Source organism: Mesoplodon densirostris, chromosome 7 (genome assembly GCF_025265405.1).
Source record: "Mesoplodon densirostris isolate mMesDen1 chromosome 7, mMesDen1 primary haplotype, whole genome shotgun sequence".
NCBI lineage: Eukaryota > Metazoa > Chordata > Mammalia > Artiodactyla > Ziphiidae > Mesoplodon > Mesoplodon densirostris.
In genome coordinates, this window is record NC_082667.1 from 117,797,838 (window position 1) to 117,821,605 (window position 23,768).

Sequence of the window (23,768 nt, forward strand, 5' to 3'; positions counted from 1 at the left end):
CACTCTCCTGCTGCTCCTCTCCTACTTCTTGCTTCCTTCCAAAGAAATACCGAGTTCCCCTAAGGGAGTCTGCCTGTTTTGACAGAGCTCCTTGGTGCACGTATTTTCCCAGCCTCCCATAAAATACCTGTCCTGAATCTTTTTCCTTCAGGGCCTGGATCTCTGCAGTCAGAACAGAATGGATTAACTCACTGGGCTCTGGGATGTGCATAGGGGATTTTCAGGGGAGGACAGGGGTCCAAAAGATGTCAGAGTGAGATGTACACCCACCCCAATCACAGGCTATAAGCAGCTTTACACAAACAGGGAGCAATCAGAGGATCCCCGTCTTCACATGCTACTCTACATGAAAGCAGCATTCTCTTTTAATATAAAATCAAATCAACAAAATAAAACCTGTCAAAACTACATCATTTAAAATATGTACAATTTCAAACATTACCACTTTAAGGAAAATAAAACATACTTTTCAATATGATACAAAAACATGCATCTTAAACAGAGCAACACAGATGAAATTCAGTTATAAAGTTAACTTCTTGGCAGTACGGTAGCTGGAATGAGATTTGCATCACAATCAGCTTAGTAAGGATGTATTGGTCCTTGAGGACTCATTCAACAAAAACAAAACCGAGAAAGAGATGCTTTTTCTAGAGACCACTTCAAAAGGTTTAAAACATTGCCATTTCACTTACATCTTGTAGAGCATCCATCACCAGACGATCAGTGCATAACCAAGAGAAGGAAAAAAAGGAGCTAGTGAAATGATATAGTAGGAGTGGGGGAGTTTTATGCTAAAACAAAGACAGCGAATTCTAAGAGGCCTGAGGGATTACAGGATCCCTATTACGCTGACAGGTCAAATTCCCGTGTGCGGATGGTAGTGTCGGGGGGTGGGGGCGGCGGTCATGGAGAGAAATGAGGGCTCCGGGAAGACCAGGCAATAAGCTCAGAGCTCTGCCCGTGGAGGACAGAGGCAGCTTCTCTTGTTGTGGAGTTTGAGCGTCCGAGGAATCCCATGGCGGGGCGGACCAGGGCTTACAGAGCTGGACCAGTTCCATCAGGAGAGTGAACCACAATGCTTTCGGAAAGCAGTATGGAAAAACGGAGGGAGCTCAGATGACAGCTCCAGGTGAGTTCAAATGCAGGCTCTGTGGCTCACCTGTGTGACCTGGGGACTTTACCACCTACTTTGTCGATGTGTCTTAACAGTAAGATTTGAGACAGCAGTAACAAGCACCAGCACAGTGCCTGGTACACAGCAGTTACTTCACAACTGTCAGCCATCGCCCACGCTGTATTTTCCTCTGACTTCCTGGCAAGGGACATTAGGTAGGACTGTTTTGGGTGACTGTGCAGGGCCAAAAGTTCAGAACAATCGTGGTTAGAGAGCACTCATAACTCCTAAACATGAAGGCAATTATATATATATTTATATTTATATATCTCCATATATAAAGGCATTTTTTATAAATAAAATACAATAAAAGGGATAACACTTAAAACAGCGTTACTAATAATATAAATAAAGCAGTCCACAGTGAGATTGCCCTAAAGGTAAAGTTGTTTTCTCTTCCTAGTGGACAAATCCCATACTCAAAGTCAATCTTTAAAAGCAGTTTATGACCTAAGGCTCATGCTAATACACCTCTGTTTCCTGAATCAAAATGACTGCCTACAAACATTTACTCCCCAGTTTTCTAAAACTCCCTTTGTGACTGTATTGCCGTAGCTTGACTGGCAAACACAGGGTATGTCTTTATATTCTGTGTGCTAGGACTTTGTCCTTTGCTAGCCACAGAAGTAAGGGACACAGCTATCCCCCTCCAAAGCTAACTGCATCTAAGCAACATGAAGAATAACTCCAGTATACTACAGGCATGGACGTCTGGGATGGAGAACTTGACTCTACAGCATCCCTGATACCCGACTATGAAATGATATCTACTACATTCTACTCAAAGTAATCCTTGCATAGTGACCCAGCTCACAAAGCACATTCCACTAACAGTTCTATTTATAAAGTATATAGACATATGTAAGGGGATACTGATGCATTTATATAGAAAGTCGATTAGTACAGTATTCTAGTCTATTTCACTGCAATTGTTGGGAAACTAAAATTTTTCCACTTACGCTGGAATTGCTTGACTTTAGGTAGAATCTGTTTCTTCCCCAAAGGGATGCACAATCCAGAAAAGAGCAGTGATCCATAAAGCTTGACTCAAGCTATTAAATACACTTAGAGTGTTGTTTTGTTTTGTTTTAGATGTGGAGCAGAAAAGCCTTCCAAGGGCAGCTGCAAATGTCCTTGTCACTCAGAGGCAGCAATCATTGTGATTTATGAACTCTTCTAATCAAAGCTTTAGGTGCCTGTTACAATGACGACATTCAGAAAAAAATGTCTGGAAACTTCAAACCTCAAGATTCTTTTCTGACACTCCCATCTTCCAGGTGTTGCCCAAGCTGGAAATCAGAACCTACCGATTTTCAGGGACTGCGGTACCATGACACATCCTATACTGATGGGAGAGCGTCCGCCGAGACGGCCCCCCTGGAACCTTCCCTCGTTTCTTAAAATGCACATCTTTCTCTTCCAGTCACGACTTGAAAGTCTTATTTTGCTCCTACTCTTAGAAACAGTCAAGCAAGAAGAGCCCCATGGTGACCATGTTATAAACAAAAGCAATGTTAAATTTGAGTAGGCATTCTTCTTCTCACTGGCCTTGGCTCCCTTCCTACCTTCTGCAATAACCCAACCAGACTTAACCACCACCGTGTCCATGACACCCTTTGTGATTGGTGCCTAGAAAGCTGGACATAACGTGTGCCCATGTGCAGACAGTCTATAGTTCAACTATCACTTCTGTGGAAGGCACTCTTCAAATTCACAAGACAGCTGCTATTACAAACATCGGGCTACAACTGGGGTTGACTACACATGTTCTCAGAAAGTCTGATAACATGATAGTGAAAGACAGCTTTCCATCTGAAAAGTTCCAATGGCCTGTGCAACTCTCTCTGAGCCGAGTCAGCCAACAGGTGGGATCCTTGTAGGAGGGGCTCTTACTGTCGCTGAGGCTCTTGGAAAACGTGGAATGATCCCACTGCTCTCATATGATTGAAAACTATGCCAAACCAGGTTGTTTACTACTGAGGGGGAGGAAGAAATAGGGAGGGAAACTTTGAAGGCATAAATAATATAAAAGGGCACACATTTTAAGATACATTCATATGACATTACTACTACAAAAAATAAATAACGAGTTCTCTCTGAATTGAATTAATGTCCTTCACACAGTCCATCCCCAGGCCTGTTTTGTGCAGTTACTGGCTTGAAGTGGAAACATGACAAGGCACTGACACATCCTCAGGTTTCCTGGGATTGCTGAAGGACCCCTGAAGGGCTGTCTACAGGAATGCCAGGAGGAAACCATGGTGTCTTTTCAGTGCAGTCCTTTGAAACAGGTGGCAAAATAAGAGGATTCCAACTTAAAATTTTGTTCTCTGTTTCTGAAGGCACACAGCTGTCTCCTGAGAAACAAAGGTTTGGAAGCATTATGAAATGATAAAGGCTGATTTTTATCAAAGCAGTCTACAAACATTACCTTGAGCAATAAAGAAAGAATCATGAACAAAATCAGAGCCCAGTTACATTTAGTTTGAATTTGAGGGAGCCAGTAGGTTTAAAAGGTTTAAAATAAAGTTGAGCTCTCATGAACAGTTATACAGTTCAGCTCAGGGTTAAAGGAAACCCCTTAAAAGCCCCAAAATTACCACCTTAAAGAAAGGCTACAACTCCAGAATCAATTCAAATGAAAAAGCTCAGGATCACAAAATGCATCCTTCTAGCAAGTCTACTTTCAGGTACAAACTGAATCAAAGCCTATTTGGATTTATTTTCCAAAATGTTCTCAGGATGAACAACCTGAGATGAATAGTGTGCATAACAAAATTTCAAAGAACTCTTTATTGAGTCAACTTTTTTTTTAAGTATCCAATACCCACCCCCCACCCAATATCTAAGAAATATGTGAGTTGATCATAGAGACAACATTCTGAAAGGATCACCTTTCCTGATACAGTTCTTAGTTAACTGAAGACTATCTAGAAACTTAAGATTTATAATGTCTTGCTGTACCTCTGTTGAACTCTGCTGCAACTTCCACACAACCAGAGTTGGTCTCATTTCTATTGTCTTGACAGCAAATATGCTGAGCAGGTCTTCGTGCCTTGTCATCTCTGATGCCCTTCTCAGGTGACTGACCACAGTCGGGGACTGTGGAAGCCAGACATACAGGCATCTTCATGTGAATGAGGGGCTTCATTTCCAAACCATCCTGAGGATAAGGTGCTACCACTGGGACCACAGGAAGGGGGCTGCTGCTGAAAGCGCTGTTGGTTTTGGTGAAACACCTACAAAGGGTAAACCAAAAGAAATAGAATTGTATCTAGAGGGATCAATAATTAAAAGCCACTCATTTTGACATATCATTTGGTGTTTTGTATTCACAGATTCTTAAGAAAGATTGATGCTTAGAAATAACTAAATGATTCACTATGATTTGAAATATCAAAAATTAGAGTTAAAGTGAAATACAACAGGAGAATGCATCAAAAAGCAAACCAATTAAGAATTGAACTGTATATGATGACCTATCCCATGTTTCCTTTGCCTTAGTCCACTGTCAGAAGTTGTCTCCATAATTAAATAGCTCCAGAATATAGCACACAGATGGAAAAGGTCATCCACACTGGAAGGAATGAAAGAAAAAAAGAGGAAGAGGACAGAAAACTAAGAAACTTATGGCCACGTGAGAGAAATGACCTTATGAAAGCCAATAAAAACACACTTTTGAAATCAGATATGTTCCCTCTCACTCTTGGAAAAAACACCACAAGAACTAGACACCCAAAATCCAGGTTTTATTTTTCAGTTTTTTTCTTTGCAGAATTAATTGCTAGAATTTAATAGTAGTGAGCATTCACTTCAATTCTGCCCTACTTTTATTTCTTGCCTTCATCCAAGATATGTGTTTTCTCTAATTTTTTTCCTTCCTGTTCTTCAGATTGGATAATTTCTATTGATCTTCCAGTCCATTGACTCTTGCTTCTCTTTTCTCCAATCTGATTTTAAGCCCAATCAGTAAACCTTCCATTCCAGTTATTTATACTTTTCAGCTTTGGAATTTCCATTTGATCTTTTTTTTTTTTTTTTTTTTTCTGAGGTACGCAGGCCTCTCACTGTTGTGGCCTCTCCCTTTGTGGAGCACAGTCTCCGGACGCGCAGGCTCAGCGGCCATGGCTCACGGGCCTAGCTGCTCCGCAGCATGTGGGATCTTCCCGGACTGGGGCAGGAACCCGTGTCCCCTGCATCAGCAGGCGGACTCTCAACCACTGTGCCACCAGGGAAGTCCCTCCATTTCATCTTTTTAATTGTTTCTATTTCTCAGATGAAATTCCCCATGTGAATTCATTGTGTGTATATCTTCAAGTCCTTGAGCATATTTGTAACAGCTGCTTTAAAGTCACTGTCTACTCGTTGTGATATCTGGATCATCTCAGAGTCTATTGACTATTTTTTCCCTTAAGTATCACATTTTCCTATTTCTTTACATGTATAGTAAATTTTTAAACTGGATTTTTCCCTCTGATTTTCTGGTTGATCTCTTGGCCTCAAACTCCATCCTTCAACACCTTCAGTTTGTGTTCTTGACCCAAGATTGGAGAATGCCCTCAGGCAAAACCCCATAAACAAATGTCACCCATTGTCTTTCAAGGTTAGATTTATTCAGTTTCTGCCTGTTTCTGGTTACTCTACAATACTTTCAAATTGTCCAATTTCATCATTATTACCTGTGGATGATCAAGCTAGTCCGTCATTAACAGAAACTGGAATCGTTAAGAAGTATTTATATATAAAATAAAAATATTTTTTATTTATAAAATTAGGAGTGAGAAAAGTCTGGAGAAGACATTTCATTTGGCTTTGATCTGGGTTTGTTAGGTAGGAAACACACAGGACTGACCAGGAGTATGATGGAGCTAGGCATGTTAGGGAATAAAGATAAGAATTCTTTGGACTTCCATCCTTTGAACATGGGATGGTATGTTTCTGGAGCGTAAGAAAATCAGTAAAAGGAAGTCCATGCAACTGTTACGAGCATTTCTGTTGGTTCAAGTTATTAGAAATACCAAATCCTAAGCATGAAGACTCGGAACCTGAAAGAGAGTAAGACATCTGTCAGGAAACCAAATCCTTAATTTAAATAAGTCCAACTTTAATTTCAAATAGAGAAATATATTCACTCTACACTTAGGAGAATTCAGATACCAGTCACCTGGCATGAAAGCAAAGTATGTCTGTCAGGTATTCATCTGCACAGAATAATTTGACTACAGCATTATCTAATATGACTGTAATTTTACCTTTTAATAATACAGGAAAGATATATACCTGATTGAAAGAAAATCTGTGTTCCCATGCAAGTGTTAAGGCAGTCAGAAGTGGAGGGAGCACTGGTGTGGAAGAGAGTTTGTTGGAGTCAGAATCAAAGCACTGCGCTGGACAGATCATGACTCCAGGAGAGCGTGGCATTCCTTATTGGTCTGCTGTACATTTTATTCAACTCTGAACTTAAAATTTTTTTCTGAGGCGCCGATGAGGGTGAACACGAATCTCTTGACATCTGTTTAAAAATGTCCATGTTATCAATCTCTTTTTTCATTAGTCTCTTCCACTGTCTCAATACCCAGGGAACCTGAAAATCCCCCTGAATGTATTCAATTCATGAGAATCCACAGATTCTAAACAGGGTACTCACCCAAAATGTGGGGCAAGTCCAGGGGAAAAATCTTCTTGTTTTTTTGGCCGTGCTGCATGGCTTACAGGATCTTAGTTCCCCGACCAGGGGTTGAAGCCGGGGCCACAGCAGTGAAAGCGCTGAGTCCTAACCACTGGAGCGCCAGGGAACTCCTGGAAAAATCTTTTTGCATTCAAACTACTACTAATGAGAATTTAATAGATATTATATATCTATAAATAACGTTACTTAGAAGAACCCTTTATTCTAAAACCATTTGCTGATACTTTCTAAATGTCAGACACTGTGGTAGACACTGAAAGTATAAAGAGAAATACAACAGGTTCCAGCTCTCAGTCTAGCAGAGGAGAAAAAGTAAACAAATGGCTACAATATAATGTAGTAAGTGTAATATAAGAAGGTATAAAAGACACTGGGAGCACTCAACTTTGAGATGGGTTATCTTAGATGTATAGCTGATGAGAACAGGGTACTTCCCACATTCCAGCTAGAGACCAGTGTGTATTCTTCCAGGCTATTTCAGACTCAAGTGTCTTATAATTGAGGAAATTACAGTAGATGGCAACTGTGGCTTTAGAGAGTAAGAAGGATTCTGATTTCAAAAAACCATAAATATCTCTGGTCAGGGGAATCTATATGGCTACCGTGATTCACTGGAAATCATTCTTAAAAATTAAGTTCCTGGCTTCTGGCTATGGCTGATTAGTTTATATCAGAACAACTCTCCTGCCAAGAGCAACTTGGCAACTAAAAAAGATGGAGACATTTTAGTTTAAATCTGTCAAAATCATCAGAGAGCTACTCCAGCACTTAAGTGGCTGAGATTCCAGAAAGAAGGTAAATGTGAGTTTCAGCCCCACTTTTCCTCATGAGGCATCTGCCCAGTTCAGTGCAGGATGAAACACTAAGACGTCAAGCAGGAAGTGGCTAAGGAGCTGAGCAGAACGTCTGGCAGTTTCCTGAGGCTGGGAACACAGAAACTGGAGTTCAGAGCCTACCAAAGAGAAAAGGCCCAGTAAACCCCCCAGGCTTTTCATTAGGACCCTTGAAGGGTTACATTGTAAAAATAACAGTGAAGCAGGAATAGACAAGGCTTTTAAAAAGACTGAAACTCAGCATTAAATCAGCTCAATCACTAATTGGGTTAAAATGATCTGCCCCTTGCCTAACTGCCTGCCAAAAGCAAAAGTAAATCCTTTCTGGGGCAAGAAAACATCTTCCAGAGCCTCTATGAGTTTTTATATGCAATGTCCAGAATTCAATAAAAAATTACGTGGCATTTCTGGAGACAAAAACAAGAGAAAACTAAGTGATGAAGATATTGAGTTAGGAGACAAAGATTTTAAAAGAACTGGATGAACATATTCAAGAAAACAGGTGACAAGATGGAGAATTTTAACAGAGACTTAGAATCTAATAATAATTATTATTTGGAATTTCTAAACTAAAAAGTAGAATACCTAAACGAAGAACTCAATTCATGGAGTTAAGACCAAATTGAACACAGATGACTAGAGGTTTACTGAACATGAAGCGTGTCTCTGCACGGTCTTCAGACTGAAGCACAGACACAAAAGGATGGAAAATATAGAAAGAAGCTTAAGAGGCATACGAGGCATAGGAAAAAGCTCAAAAATATATGCAGGCACATCTCATTTTATTATGCTTCACTTTATTACACTTTGCAGATAACGCGTTTTATACAAACTGAAGGTTTGTGGCAGCCCTGCATCAAGTAAGTTGATCAGCGCCATTTTTCCAACAGCATTTGCTCACTTCTGTCTCTGTGATACATTTTGGTAACTCTCGAAATATTTCAGACTTTTTCATTATTATTATATTTGTTATGGTGATCTGTGATCAGTGACCTCCGACTGTAGTTGTTTTGAGGTGCCACAAACACTGTTGTCTTATTTTAAGAAATTGCCACAGTCATTCCAGCCTTCAGCAACCATCACCCTGATCAGTCAACAGCCATCAACATCGAGGCAAGACCCTCCACCAGTGAAACGATTATGACTCACTGAAGGCTCAGATGATGGTTAGCATTTTTTTAAGCAATAAAGTATTTTTAAATTAAGGTATGTACATTTTTTGGACATAATCAAAAAATTCACTTTTGAATGGGATAAAAGCTATATGTGGAGAGATAAAGGCTAAGAATTTCCTAAAACTGATGAAAGTTCAAGCCACAGATTTAAGAAGTTCTATGAACCCCAAGCAGAATAAATACAAAGAAAATTATACTTTCAAATGTGAATAATTAAACTGCTGGAAGTAAAAATACAAAGTGAAAATCATAAAAGCAGCCAGAAGAAAAAGACATTATCACCTTGAAAGGGAACAACAGCTGTATAGATGATTCTTCAATAGAAACAATAGAAGCAACAAAATAATGGAATGACATTGTTAAAGCACAAAAAGAAGGTAACTGCCAACCTAGAATTTAATGAACAGTAATAAATACCCTTTGAAAAGGAAGATGAATTGAAGACATTTCCAGACAAAAAATCTGGGAGAATATGTAACCCTCAGACCTGTACTACAAGAAATACTATAGGGAATTCTTCAAGTTGAGGGAAAATGAGTACCAGCAGACAACAGGAAGAAATACAGAAAAATCTACAAACAGTAAATGAGGGAGAGGGTGTGGAGAAAAGGGAACCCTCCTACACTGTTGGTGGGAATGTAAATTGGTGCAGCCACGGTGGAGAACAGTATGGAGGTTCCTTAAAAAACTAAAAATAGAGCTACCATATGATCCAGCAATCCCACTTCTGGGCATATACCTGGAGAAAACCATAATTCAAAAAGACACATGGGGGCTTCCCTGGTGGTGCAGTGGTTGAGAGTCCGCCTGCCGACGCAGGGGACACGGGTTCGTGCCCCGGTCTGGGAAGATCCCACGTGCCACGGAGCGGCTGGGCCTGTGAGCCATGGCCGCTGAGACTGCACGTCCAGAGCCTGTGCTCCTCAACGGGAGAGGCCACAACAGTGAGAGGCCCGCATACCGCAAAAAAACAAACAAAAACAAAACAAAAGACACATGCACCTCAGTGTTTATTGCAGCACTACGTACAATTGTCAGGACATGGAAGCAACCTAAATGTCCATCGACAGATGAATGGATACAGAAGATGTGGTACATATATACAATGGAATATTACTCAGCCATAAAAAAAGAATGAAATAATGCCATTTGTAGTGACATAGATGGACCTAGAGATCATCATATTGAGTGAAGTAAGTCAGACAGAGAAGGACAAATATCATATGACATTGCTTGTATATGGAATCTAAAAAAATGGTACAAATGAACTTATTTACAAAACAGAAATAGAGTCACGGATGTAGAAGACAAACTTATGGTTACCAAGGGGGGAAGGGGAGTAGGGATAAATTGGGAGATTGGGACTGAAATATATACACTACTCTATATAAAATAGATAACTAGTAAGAACCTACTGTATAGCACGGGGAACTCTACTCAATACTCTGTTATGACCTATATGGGAAAAGAATCTAAAAAAGAGTGGTTATATGTACATGTATAACTGACTCACTTTGCTGTACACCTGAAACTAATACAACATTGTAAATCAACTATACTCCAATAAAAACTGGTTTAAAAAAAAAAAGGAGGAATGAATAGCAACAAAGGTAATGTTGGGAATTGTGACTAAATATCGACCGCAAAAAACAGTAACTGTATTGTCTTAAAGGATTTTAAATATTTATAGAATTAAACCACACGACAAAAATAACAAAACACTGGGGAAGGAACTGGAGTTAAAATGTTCTAAAGTATTTTACTGTCTAGGAAGTAATAAAAGTACTAATGCATGTTAGACTCTAATTAAGGTCATAATGTCCAGCACCAAGCACACAGTAAATGGCATATCGTATGACCTCAAAAATGGTGAATAAATAAATAATAAACAGTAGAACATCAGACTTTTTAAATAACCTTTTCTGTAAGCAAGTAAATTTGTTATCAAGGAGCAACAATTAAACTAATTGGTCAAGATACCTTATAACAGACCATACCTAAAACTAAGATAATACACGTAGATTAAAGTGAGAATGAACCATGGGACTTCCCTGGCGGTCCAGTGGTTAAGACTTCATGCTTCCACTGCAGGGGACACAGGTTCCATCCCTGGTCAGGGAACTAATATCCCACATGCCGCTTGGCACGGCCAAAAAAATAAAGGGAGAGTGAACCATACACTTACCCCTTAAGATTTTTGTACCACAATAGTAGTTATCTCTGTCCTTGTTCCATACTAGCTCTGTTGTTCAGTTTTTCTTCCACCTGTTGGCTTCAAAGTTCTCTGACTTAAAATTCAGTCTTCTGGAGGACGGGCAATGCCTGTCCTAGATGGCAGAGAAAGCTCTTCGCGAGACAATGGAGCACAGTCAGGCACTGAATGAAATCCCCAATCAAACAAACTAAGTGAGCTTCTGGCTTGATGTTCCATTTCTCTGCAGGAATCTGGAAGTAATACAAAGGTGCTAGAAACCTGAAAGACAAAAGAGGATCAGGTCAGAAAGAGAAGTTTTCATTTAAAAAAGTAAAGTTAAGGTGTAGGAAAAATATATACTTGCCAGAATTTGAAACACCAGGGCAGTTCCCTAAACACAAGATATTATAAGTTAATAATTGGCTTATATAGATCTAATATGAATTTAATTTCATAATGCTGACATAAAATAATGAAGACTCACCAGATGATAAGATGCCTTGAGTTCTTCTGCTGTTTTGTTCCTTTTAGTTTCTTTTCTGTCCTGCTCATTTCTTTAATTTAAAGCAAAGGACGAGATTTTTTTTTTTTTTTTTTTTTTTTTTGCGGTACGCGGGCCTCTCACTGTTGTGGCCTCTCCCGTTGTGGAGCACAGGCTCTGGACGTGCCAGGCTCAGCGGCCATGGCTCACGGGCCCAGCCGCTCTGCGGCATGTGGGATCCTACCAGACCGGGGCACAAACCCGTGTCCCCTGCATCGGCAGTTGGACTCTCAACCACTGCGCCACCAGGGAAGCCCAGGACGAGATTTTTAAAGGAAATCTAAGGGCAGTCCAACAGTTTGAGTATAGAGCACTTTTGTGAGGATGAAGGTGAACTACACGGATGGGACAGGACCGAGGGGTGGTCAGGACAGAAGAGCCAGGGCCAACTACAATGGATGGTAATTAGAGAGCTGATACTGTCACCTGGTTTTATGTGCTGGGAGTTAACAAGCAGAATACACATATGTTTTAAAAGGAATTACAGATATTTAGCAAGAGAAAAGTGCAATTTCCTATTACATATTCTTTAGCAGCTATTTTTCAGGTAAGTAATATAGAAAATCACAGCAGTGAGTACTTTTATTCCGAACTGTGACTCTCAATTAACAGGGTGGTGCTGGTAGTAACATCGTCATTTGAGTTAGACTGTTAACGTGATTATAACCCAATTTTCAACATGATAAACCAAACTGATTTAAATTTTTCTAGTATGCCGAACCCTAACTCATAATCATCAGTAATTAACCACGTAGATAACCAAATATAAAAAATTCAGTCACCTTGCTTTTAGTTCATTTCTGGATGTCTACATAAAAATGGCTTCAACTTGGGGGCTACATGCTAAGATATAAGCACAGAGGACACAGTCGATAAAAAAGGAATATAATACCTGTTCTGAATATAATTAGGCATATAACATGTGAAACAATTCTTTTACTGATAACGCTTTAATTAAAAATTTTTTTTAAAAAGCTGTGGCTTTATTTATTTATTTATTTTTGCCTTGCTGCGTGGCATGCGGGATCTTAATTCCCTGACCAGGGATCGAACCCATGCCCCCTGCAGTGGAAGCACAGAGTCTTAACCACTGGACTGCCAGGGAAGTCCCTAAAGTTTCTAAAGCAATCAGATAATCACAAAGATAATACCTGTATATACGTAAATGTAAGAGACCCAAATCTATAACAAGTGAGAGAGAGAAAAGGGCAAATGTCTGTGTCTGCAAATGTATCACATTCATTAAGATGCTCTTATAATGCACATCTTACAGTTTACACGATACAAAGAGCTTGTAATTTTACTATCTTAGGCTTCTCAAACAATCTTTCAACTGCAGTTATTATTGGCTTAAAGTGGGGTGAAAGTTTTCACTGAGTTGTCTCTGGCTCAATGAAACAACTTTTCCTAATTTTAAAACATTGAGTAAATAGAACTCTGTGCATCATGCCACATACAAAAATCTGTGCTGTTTTGCAATAATTCAGGTAGTCTGGGACCTGTTAGTTTATTACTAAGGTATCTTTTAGTAAACAGGAGAGGCCTGTCTGACCAAGCTGTAACATAGGAGAATGACTATTATAGTGTCATAAAAATAAAATATTCTTTCACCAACAATCTGAATAGCACAGACAAGGAAATAAGAAATTGGAATAGTAGCATAGGATTGTTCTTGAAAGAATACATTGCTTTAGTATTTGGCTAAACATATTTTGGACATTCCAGTAAAAGTACATAGCACCTCTAAAATATTTTGCAGAGAAGTATCCCATTTCTGATTACACAGCTGAATATTTGTTAAGCATGATTACGTGCAGAATAACTCTGATTAGATAATTATATACATTTTGCCTTAAGTTTCTTCTTTTGATTATCCCTGGAGGGCAGGGACTAACTACCCATGAACCTCTTGGATGTGTGATACTTATTTTCATGAATGTGCTTCATGAACATCTTCTGAAACGATTTCATCTTGGTGGTGGTTTGTTTTAATATTCAGCTCACCCCTGCTGTTTCCTCTTGCCCCTGTGTCTGTTATTTTGCTGACCTAGCCCTTATTTTGGGGAAGTCATCAGTAACTGTGCAACAGAACCCTGATGACATTCCTCCAGGGCCCATAAAGTTTCTCCATTCTCACCGTACACTCTTTGTTGGATGCTGCAGTGACGCAAGCCTTGCAGTGAGAATTTCCTTTTGGGAATTAGTTTCTTGGTGACTGTCACCCAACAACATGTTGGGTGACTATAAATGACTGAGTGCATTACTGAACATGGCAAGTTCACACACACACACACACACACACACACAATCCTACAAATAAAAGACCAAAAGTACTAGTCTAACCATGTGACTCCCTGACAACAGGATTGGGTCTCCATATCAAAAGCAGGAGATATGTAACTCAAAAGGAAGGTACTGATCAATTAAAGAAATTAGACATAGTTCTTTCAACATTTTTCTTAGGGAATCAGGCTGATTACCATAGAGGGAAGAGAATCCAAATCTTGGGCTTTGTCGTGTTTCCTTCCTTTGGTTTTATGGCTAGTTCTGAAGTAGCTGAGTGGACAGGGATAGCAGATGGGTTTAGTCATAAGAAATTAACCTGCTGCAGGAAACAGTTTAGGTGTCCTGGATAGGCAGTTGTTTTCATACTTAACAAACCAACTGGGTAGACCAAACTCTAGGTCTGAAAGAACTAATACTATGATGAAATGTTTTCATATTCATCTCCAGAGACTATTTTTACCTGAGTATATCTGACAGCAGTGGAAGGTTTCAAGTTGGTGAAAGAGCACCCCCAAACTCAACAATACACAGACTTTTAAGGTGATCATTATGTAAAAACTTGGAGGTCATTTATATCTATGTGTTCTAAAGCACTATTCCGAATAGCTTTATTTCTTCTCCTCTTGACCATCAGCCAGGTATAGATAATACTTTTTTTCCCAGATGGATTATATACATTTTTCCAAGCTGATTTTTACTTAGCTACTTCCTGCCCATTTCCAATCTCTCTAGGACCCTTAAAGTTAATTTTTTGTTCCCTCCTGACGGGACCTCTCAGTTTGTTCATCTGTGAATTTCATCAGTGTCCTCTCTACTCTCTTACAAATTATCAAGACTGATGGTAAACAGACCAGATTTAATGTCAATCCCTTCCCATTAAACTAGCCAAGCAACTGACAAACCCCATTTGATTACATATCCAGAACTGCACTACTGCTTTTTGAATTGAGGAGAGGAGGTGGGTAGAAAGCTATTGATTTATTTGATTAAAATCTGTTGAACTCTTGCAGTGCCCAAATTGCACAAGACTCTCAGTTGAGTCTTTTGTGTAGGGGGCTGGCTCCCTAAAAAGCCTCATTAAATATGCTTCTTTCCAGCTGTTCATAGGGAGCTATTACATGCTACTCTCAAAACTGAAAAGCTCACATGGACTGAACCCAGTGAGGCAGGCAGTCTTCTACAAATGCCACAAAAGCCCTAGAAGCAAATAAAACTCCACAGATTGCTGAAGTGCATGCGCCCCTCTTATCTGTTGTCAAATCTGCATGTCAATATGCCAGTTTAGACAAGAAAAGCAAACTTTTCTAGGACTAAAACAGAAGGATGATAAAAGGGGCCTAAGGTTGGCAATGACTTGCTTCTTAAAAGCCCACTCTAAGAAATACATTCAAGTTTAAACCTAAGAAGGCAGAAAAAAACAAACTGGGGTGGCAGGACACAGTGCAGGCAAGATTCCACGTGGAAAGGCCTTCGTCAGTTCTCAGGCACCTGTGGACTAAGACAGCTGCCCTGGGTCAAGGTGAGTTTGATGAGGCACCCCCGGGGTCTAAGGGGATGATGACTCCCAGGTGTGTGAGGGGTAGACAGGTATAAGCTCTTTCCTGCAGCGTTTCCTCGTTCAGTGACGGCATCCAATTACCTGGACACCATCCTTGACACCTCTGCCTCCTCCCACAATTACTCATGTCTTTTTTAAAAACTGCACCTCCTAAATCTCTCCAACCCACCTACTTCTCTCTGTATCTACTGTAGCTATCTTAGTGCACTATTTCTCATCTGGACTACTGCCACAGCCATCCAACTGGTCCCCTGTATCCTTTCCTGCGCCATCCAGTGGATCCTCCAAACTCTATCCTCCGGAGTGCTCCATCACAATGTTCTTTTACTTAAAATCTTTCACTGACTCGCCACGGCTCCATACCATCTGATTTCACTCATCTTCTACCTCTGACCCTTTCGCTTACTAGGTTCCTGCCACATTAGCCTTCTTTAAGTTCTGTGAGGACTCCGGCATTCTGCTTTAAAGATTTTGCATAAATGGTACCTTGCCTTTGCCTGGAAAGCTTTAAACCTATCCCCATCCTCTTTTACCTAGTTTTACAAATTCTTCAGAGCAAAACGTCACTTGCTTAGGGAAGTCTTTCCTTTCTACTACATTCTTTACTTTGTCTTTAAGGCATCCAGTTTTAATTATATATTCATTTTTATGATTATTATGTGATTTTTAAAAAAGATATGTCTCCCCATCAAACTATAAGCTCAGTGAAGGCAGGGACAATGCCTGTTTTGCTCACAACGGTAGCCTCAGGACCTATCTTGGTGCTTGGCCCACTGTAGACCTTCAACAAATGTCTGTTGAATGAATAAATGAATGAATGAATCCTCTTTCCCTTTCGCTCTCCTGATTTTCACACCCCTTTCCTCATCTCTTTGAAGATATATCAAGGCAATAAGCAAAAAATAATAAAAGAGAGAATTATAAAAAAGATGTCTAATCACTTTAAATACTTAAGAAATAGGGACTTCCCTGGTGGTGTAGTGGTTAAGACTTTGCCTTCCAATGCTAGGGGTGTGGGTTCAATCCGTGGTCGGGGAGCTAAGATCCCACATGCCTCGGGGTCAAAAAAAGCAAAACAGAAAACAGAAGCAATATTTTAACAAATTCAATAAAGACTTTAAAAATGGTCCAAATCAAAAAGCTTAAAAAAAATTAAATAAACCAAACAAATACCTTAAATAATTAAATATATAAAAATACTCAAACTGCCAAGGTTATTGTCTCCATCCCACCTATTCTTAAATTCTATCACTTTGATACAAATGACTCTGAAATATAGAGATCATTGTCCCAGTCTACCCCCTGAACCCAAGACCAGCATTTTCCTGTGTCTCCTTGACTTAGATACCCAACTGGCAGTTGAAACTCTAAAAGCCCCAAACCAAATTCATCAACTTTTTCTCCATATATCATTTTATTAAGTTTCTTATTTCTATGACTATCACCATGGCAACTACCAGGTCATTCGTGTTTGAAACTTTCTATTCATTTGAACCTCCCATTTTTTCCCAGATCCCAATCAGTCAATAGCCAAGTCCTAAAGATTCCAGCTCTAGAATCTCACTTTTCTCTTCCTTTCCACCCCAATTCCTTGCGTGAAGCTAAGGCCTTCATTACACAAGTAGTCACACTGGTCTCCTCCCTCCAATCCCACCAGCGTACTGACTACTACCATTAACCAGCTTATTATACACATCTTGCATAGATGGCTCCCTTTCTTAAAAATCTTCAAAAGAATCATTGTGCCACTAAGCCCAGTGTTTCTCAACACTTAACCCATATCCCCCTTTTTGATTAATGTAAAAATCTCACATCCCTCCTGTACTGTATATTACAGAAACAATAGGGAATTTTTTTCTATTCCTTAAAAATAAAACTACAAGATCCAATGTGCTTCTTCAAACTCTACTCACTATACTTCAAGCTCTGGCTGTGAATCACTATTAACTGTTGGCTCTCTGGAGGGAGGGCTTGGGCCAGTACCTAGGACATGGTGGGCACTCAATAAGTGTTGATTAAATAAACTACTAAACCCTGACAGTAAGGGTCATCCATGATATAAACTCAGACTGCTTTTCCAGTTTTATATCCTGCTACCCCCTATTTGTATTTCTCCAGCTAAATTATGTCAGTGTTTCTCAAAGCATGGTCCCAGGACCAGCAGCATCAGTAGCCCCAGAACTCATCAGAAAGGCAAATTCTCAGTCCCCACCCGAGACCTACTGAATCACAAACTCTAGAAGTAGAGCCTCATAATTTGTGTTTTTACAAGGGCTCCAAGTTAATTCTAGTGTGTGCTGAAGTTTGATAACCACTGAACTAGACTATTTACCCTCATGTAAGCATTATCCTTCCTCCTTCCTTGATTTGTGATTCCTTCTGCCTGGAAACACCTCAGAACCTATTCCAGTGGCTAGTGCTCAGTAAATGTTTCTTTTGACTGATGAGCGAAAAACTCTAAAATATCCCCTGGAGGGGCTTCCCTGGTGGCGCAGCGGTTGAGAGTCTGCCTGCCGATGCAGGGGACACGGGTTTGTGCCCCGGTCCGGGAAGATCCCACATGCCGCAGAGCGGCTGGGCCCGTGAGCCATGGCCGCTGAGCCTGCGCGTCCGGAGCCTGTGCTCCGCAACGGGAGAGGCCACAACAGTGAGAGGCCCGCGTACAGCGAAAAATAAAATAAAATAAAATATCCCCTGGATAGACCTCATATGTCTTCACTGAAATTATACCTCTTTTTGTGTACACACTCTTTTCAGTTGGCATTAGGAAACGCAAATTTAGTCTTAGCGATAATGTCGACATTCTAAAAGTGTAAATTGACGAAAATTGTGCATATTTGGGGAGTACATGATATATCACCTGCCTCTCAGTATTAGAAGCTTATTACAAATTTTGCCATCTCGGGGATCTTGAGAGGGGATACCTGTTTTCAGTTACAACGTTAAAGGAGTTAGACGCGTTAGATTTAACGATTCCAATTTGGCAGAGTTGAAGGTAGGTACTTATTGATGTTCATCTGTATCAAAACCACATAAGCGCTCCTGGAAGCCAGATGAGCCATTTGGCTAACCTCAGAGGCAAGGCAGGCAAGCGAAGGTTTGCCCTAAACAGGTAGACTCTGAGGTAGGAAGAAGATTTAGGCCAGGGAGAAACAGAAGCTGGCTTTCTCAGGCTGCAGAGAATTCACCTATGCTCCCAGATAAAACCCCCATACATGAAATGCAAGAGGCCATTAACTTGAAAACCAATAGAAATATAATTGTCCACCATCGTAAAGGAAAAAAACCATGTATAATAAAACCCCCAAATGCCACATACACACACGCTCACACATACGAAAATGGCCATGAATGCAAGATGGTAGAAGTCATTCAAATTCTTTTAAGGAAATGGGATGTATTTTTGGTACTAGGATATGATACCTCATTATAAAGATGACGAGCAGCAAATTACCAAAATCTATAATCAGAGTATGTTGGGAGCAATTTTACACTATCTAAGACAATTCTCCATCTTTCAGATAAGGAATAGCCTCAGAGAGATTACATAACTTTCCCAAGATCATAGACTTAAGCAGTGGCAAAGCCTATGTTTACTTATTCTTAGACCTGAGGTCCGCTCATTCCATCATTCTAACATCTGGGTTGAATCACATGTGCTGATGGCCACAGGAACCACAAAGGATGTGTTTTAATTAAGTCCATCTGATTACTTACCAGGCGTATAAACCATCTTTACCAGTTCTTCAGCATGCTCCTAACAAGTTGTGATAAAGCCTTTGACAAGCTCAGGACAAAACTGCAGCTTCACTGTTACGACCATCTTAAAATTTAGCTAGGGTCATATAGAATTTTAAAGTGTAACAAGCAAATCTTAGTACACAAAACAGGCAGATGGCTCTTGCTAATATAGAGACCCTAAGATGGGTTAAGTAAATGATTAAAAAAAAAAATCTCCAGAAAGTTTTATTGCTTTTGCTCTGTAACTCTCAAAACACATGATGAAACAATGTACTTTTAATTCAATGGTCGACTGATTCCTTCTTCAAGTTCTGGTTTTGATAACTCCCAGATGCAACTGTTAACTTCATAATTCGTTTTAAAAAATATGGGTCAAATCCCATTTCAGTAATGAAATAACCAAACTCCAGTCCATACTCCAGGTATTTTATGTACTAACTATAATATGATTTTTAAGTTGCAGAGCTTTAGAGTTGGGAAGGACTTTTGAGACCATGTAATCAAACACCATCATTATGTAAGAGAAAGAACTGAGATTTCTGACAGATGCAACTTCAGTACAACAAAATATTTGATAATCCTTTTGGATTAATACATAGAGAACGAGCATGAAAGCTTTCTGAATATTCTGTCAAAATTTAAATGTACATTTCACTCTACATATTTCTATCTTGTCTGAAGTATTGTGAGTACATATAACTCTTAATTTAAAAAAAACAGAAATTAAAAGAAAGCAAGATTATGCTACTTAATTATCTTAAGGTTTTAAGAATTTTTTAAAAATTGAATAATCTGATATGAAAATTTCAGTAATGTTACTATGAAAAAACATTACCATACACACAGGGTTTTTCCCCTAACATTCAAACATGCTCTCATCCAGAATATAGAGTAGAAAATATCACATAGCATAGAAAAGAACTCTACTGAAAATAGAACAGGTGAGAAAAGATAAAGTCTGTATGCAGAGAATGACACTAATTTAAAGATTTCAAAAACATCAAACCTCTTAAAAGTATCTCAGTGAGAAATAAAGTCATCAATATTGTCAATATATCTAAAGAAACCAAAGCACAGAAAAGGTAAAAATTGTAAAGCTGGGGCAAAAACTGAGTAACAGCCTTAAACTTAAGACTCCACATTCTGAGATTTTATAACTTAGGTAAAATTGTAAGAACTTCCTTTGCTGAAGGGAGAATAACAAAGGGAGTCACATAACTATTCACAACCACCTGTGCAAACACACAGCAACATACCTATTGTTGTTCCGACAATTTCGACAACTAATGCACTCCATCGGGTCAGTCTGAGGTACTGCCGTGTACAGGCCACCACCCTTATCAGGAAGCAAGTACAGGGAAAAAGAGAAAAAGAAAGAGTGCTGAAGGTGCCATAGACTAGTAACCACATCATCTCAAATGTAAAAGCCACACCAACAATAAATGGCTACGTGGTATATTTTAACCATCTCCCTGAGCCGTGTTACGTTTATCACTATTTACTTGTATCCACAAATGAGTTCTGCACAATATTAAAAGTGTTCTCCAAAAAGTTAACTCCTATGTTTTCTGCATGTATGTTTGTACTGGAAAGAGGCAAATAAATGAAGGGAGAAGTTTAGTCACTTCCCTTCAGTGTTTCAAATCTAATGGGCCCAAAATACTCTATGCGTTATAACCTCCTATTCATTTTTACCTTCCTAGCAGTCATGGAAAAATTTTATGGGATGCCAGTTGTAGAAACAGGGTGGAAATCTGTTTGAATGATGTCACAAGATAAACCCATCTTCATTTTCCTGTAATTATTTCGATTAGGTCTGTTCGCTTGACTAGATGAAGTCTTAAAACATGTTATATTTTTCCAGATGGAGCAGATTCTCAGCCAGCGATGACTTGGAGCGGAGTATTAATATTTTGCTGTTGCTTTTGGCGGAAACTGCCCAGCAATTAAGAAAAATGCCCAGATTAACACATACCTCATTGTAAAATGTTCACTTGACATATACAGTGGCAAGAGCTCGTCAAAACTGAAGTTAGGGCTTGAACCAGCCTTATGGTCAGAGTCAAAATTCTGCTTTCCAAAGCAAAACAGCAGAACTGAATTTGATAAGGGTGAGGGAGGCTGTTACATTGCACCCAAACTCAGAAGAGGCCTTCAAGGTTAGGAAGAGTTCAGGCAATCGGTTTTCCCAGAACACTTTCCACTTCCATTCATCTCATAACAACAGCCAGAATCAAAGCAAACCAAAAGTACTGAAAATTTCTCTCAACATTCCTGAGCCAACTAGCAATAGGAATTTTTAAGAAAACTTTGAGAGAAAGAATATTCCTATGCTACATTCAGTCCATGACGATAAACTCCAAAGCTTCTGAAAAAAATGAAGTTAACAACCTACAGGATGATGCATTTATTTGAATCACTAAACGGATTACAGTTAATTCAATCATTTTTATAATCAACAGCACTCAAAAATATGTCCCGGGCTTCCCTGGTGGCACAGTGGTTGAGAGTCCGCCTGCTGATGCAGGGGACGTGGGTTCGTGCTCCGGTCTGGGAAGATCCCACGTGCCGCGGAGCGGCTGGGCCCGTGAGCCATGGCTGCTGAGCCTGTGCGTCCGGAGCCTGTGCTCCGCAATGGGAGAGGCCACAACAGTGAGAGGCCCGCGTGCCGCAAAAAAAAAAAAATAATAATAAATAATTTAAAAATATATATATATATCCCTATTTCCACCTTCCCAGAAGAGAATCATAAGAAAATGAATGAGTTAAGATCACAGAGGATAATCTCTAAAATTGTACACTTAATGGGGCAACTCTTATTTAAATAGCAACTCATTGTTCAAAAAACACAAAGTACTGTGTTCAAATACTAAAGCAAGCATCAGAGTTATTTTTTCTTCTTATGGAAACAGCATGTGCTGTTCAAACCGTCATGCTCTCTCCTTCAGTTTCTTGGACAATGTTAGTAGTCTGGACTAGGAATGGTGACAAAAAAAGTTTAGAAAGTCTGAATATAAGCCACGTCTTTCCACACAAAATAATGAAATCATTATTCTCGTCTGGTAATGAGATGCACTAAAGCAAATTAAATATTTTTTCTATGACATACTAAAGCTAGGTCACAGGAAAGCCATTAGATTTCTAGCTTTAAGATACAAATATATCTTATAGTTTTGTTCTCCAAAGGTAATATTTTAATAAACGTTTACTACTGTTGAAGATAAAAAGAAAAATCTCTAAACTTCTCCAAACTTTAGCACATTGTGGGTTATGGGCAAATATATCTGTAATCAGAACAATGACAAAAATGTAAGTGAGTGCTTAATTGACCAACTAAACATATTATCTATCTGACTGAAAAATAATGTGGATGCATATCCAAACAATGTAATAAATCAAACTGCCTAGTGCAGAGAATCTCTTTCACCAGCACAAATCTAAAATACGCCAGTCATTCTACTCTCATTTCAAGAATTAAACTATATCAGCTGGTTATCCCTGAAATAAAGTAGTTTTAAAGGTTTATCACTCCTTGTGGCTAGAGAATACTAGTATTGTAAAACATAAACCACAGAAACACACATGGGGCAAAACAAATCAAAAAAACCTCACAGGAGGTCAGAAGTGACAATCTGGTGGCCTGCAGACATGCTGTGCATGGCCCACGCAACGCTTTCTAAAACTGGAATTAGTTGCCAACGTGTAAAAAAATCTGGTGACTTCACCTAGATTTACGGATGTTGTGAAAAATCAGAAGACCAGGCCACACGGGGCCCTCAGCTCTGCATACAAACAATGGGCGCTGAACTGGGGCTGCTGCTTTAAGACAGTGCACAGCTCTCCCACGCCTCCATCGCTTCCGTCCCATCCCCAACTTGCTTCACTCAGTTTCAAGATCTGCCTGACTCGTCTAAGCATATGAGCTTTCAGAGTTTGCTCTAAATAAATCAAATTTAAAGTATTTGGTTTGGTCCAGGCTCAATGGCATTTCCGCTTCATCGCAAGAATAACCTCCAGTCTGTTTGTTACTGGTCCTGTACTTCCGGTGCCAAATAATTAAAAAATGTAAATCCGATTGATTAATACAACTACTGCCTGATAATAGAAAGCTTCCAAGCATGACTCTGGATCAAGGGGCTGCCGGTGATACATGCTATGTCCACTCCAGTGAACCTGTGAGGTTTCTATATTGGGAAAAACCACGCGTGCTGGCCCTGTTCTTGTATCCTGGCACCATGGGGCACAGGGGCGCTTTTATTTATAATTGGGTCTCTTACATTCACGAGATGACGAGGATGTTCAAAATCCACACGTGTCCTGGTTAGAGAGCTCGTGCGCCCAGAGTAGAGTCCTCCATTTAAGCTCCCGCTGACTCCACTGGGGAGCTTATGGTGGAGGTGGGAGCAGCCATTGCTGAAGCTTCCATGAACATTTCTGTTTATTCGGTTCGTGCCAGGCAGAGTGGTGTATTCCACCATCTGCCCGGTAACATCTGACCCTTGGTAGAGATAGCCTGGTGGGTCATATTCTGTTGAGAGAGAACAACAAAAAGAAAAGGTAAGATACTGAAAAGG

General features: G+C 39.7%; 1 protein-coding gene across 1 annotated transcript in view; it reads right to left on the bottom strand.

The window, feature by feature from the left end:
• Positions 1 to 3,121: 3,121 nt before the first annotated feature.
• Positions 3,122 to 23,768, bottom strand: part of CDON (cell adhesion associated, oncogene regulated) — a 98,956-nt gene continuing 78,309 nt past the window's right edge. Inside the window, exons 17-20 of the mRNA XM_060103793.1 lie at positions 23,472 to 23,722; positions 20,451 to 20,530; positions 4,142 to 4,416; positions 3,122 to 3,534 (exon numbers count right to left, since the gene is read on the bottom strand). Coding sequence (XP_059959776.1) covers positions 3,371 to 3,534; positions 4,142 to 4,416; positions 20,451 to 20,530; positions 23,472 to 23,722 — 770 coding nt within the window. The 3' untranslated portion in view covers positions 3,122 to 3,370. The remainder of the gene's footprint in view (positions 3,535 to 4,141; positions 4,417 to 20,450; positions 20,531 to 23,471; positions 23,723 to 23,768) is intronic.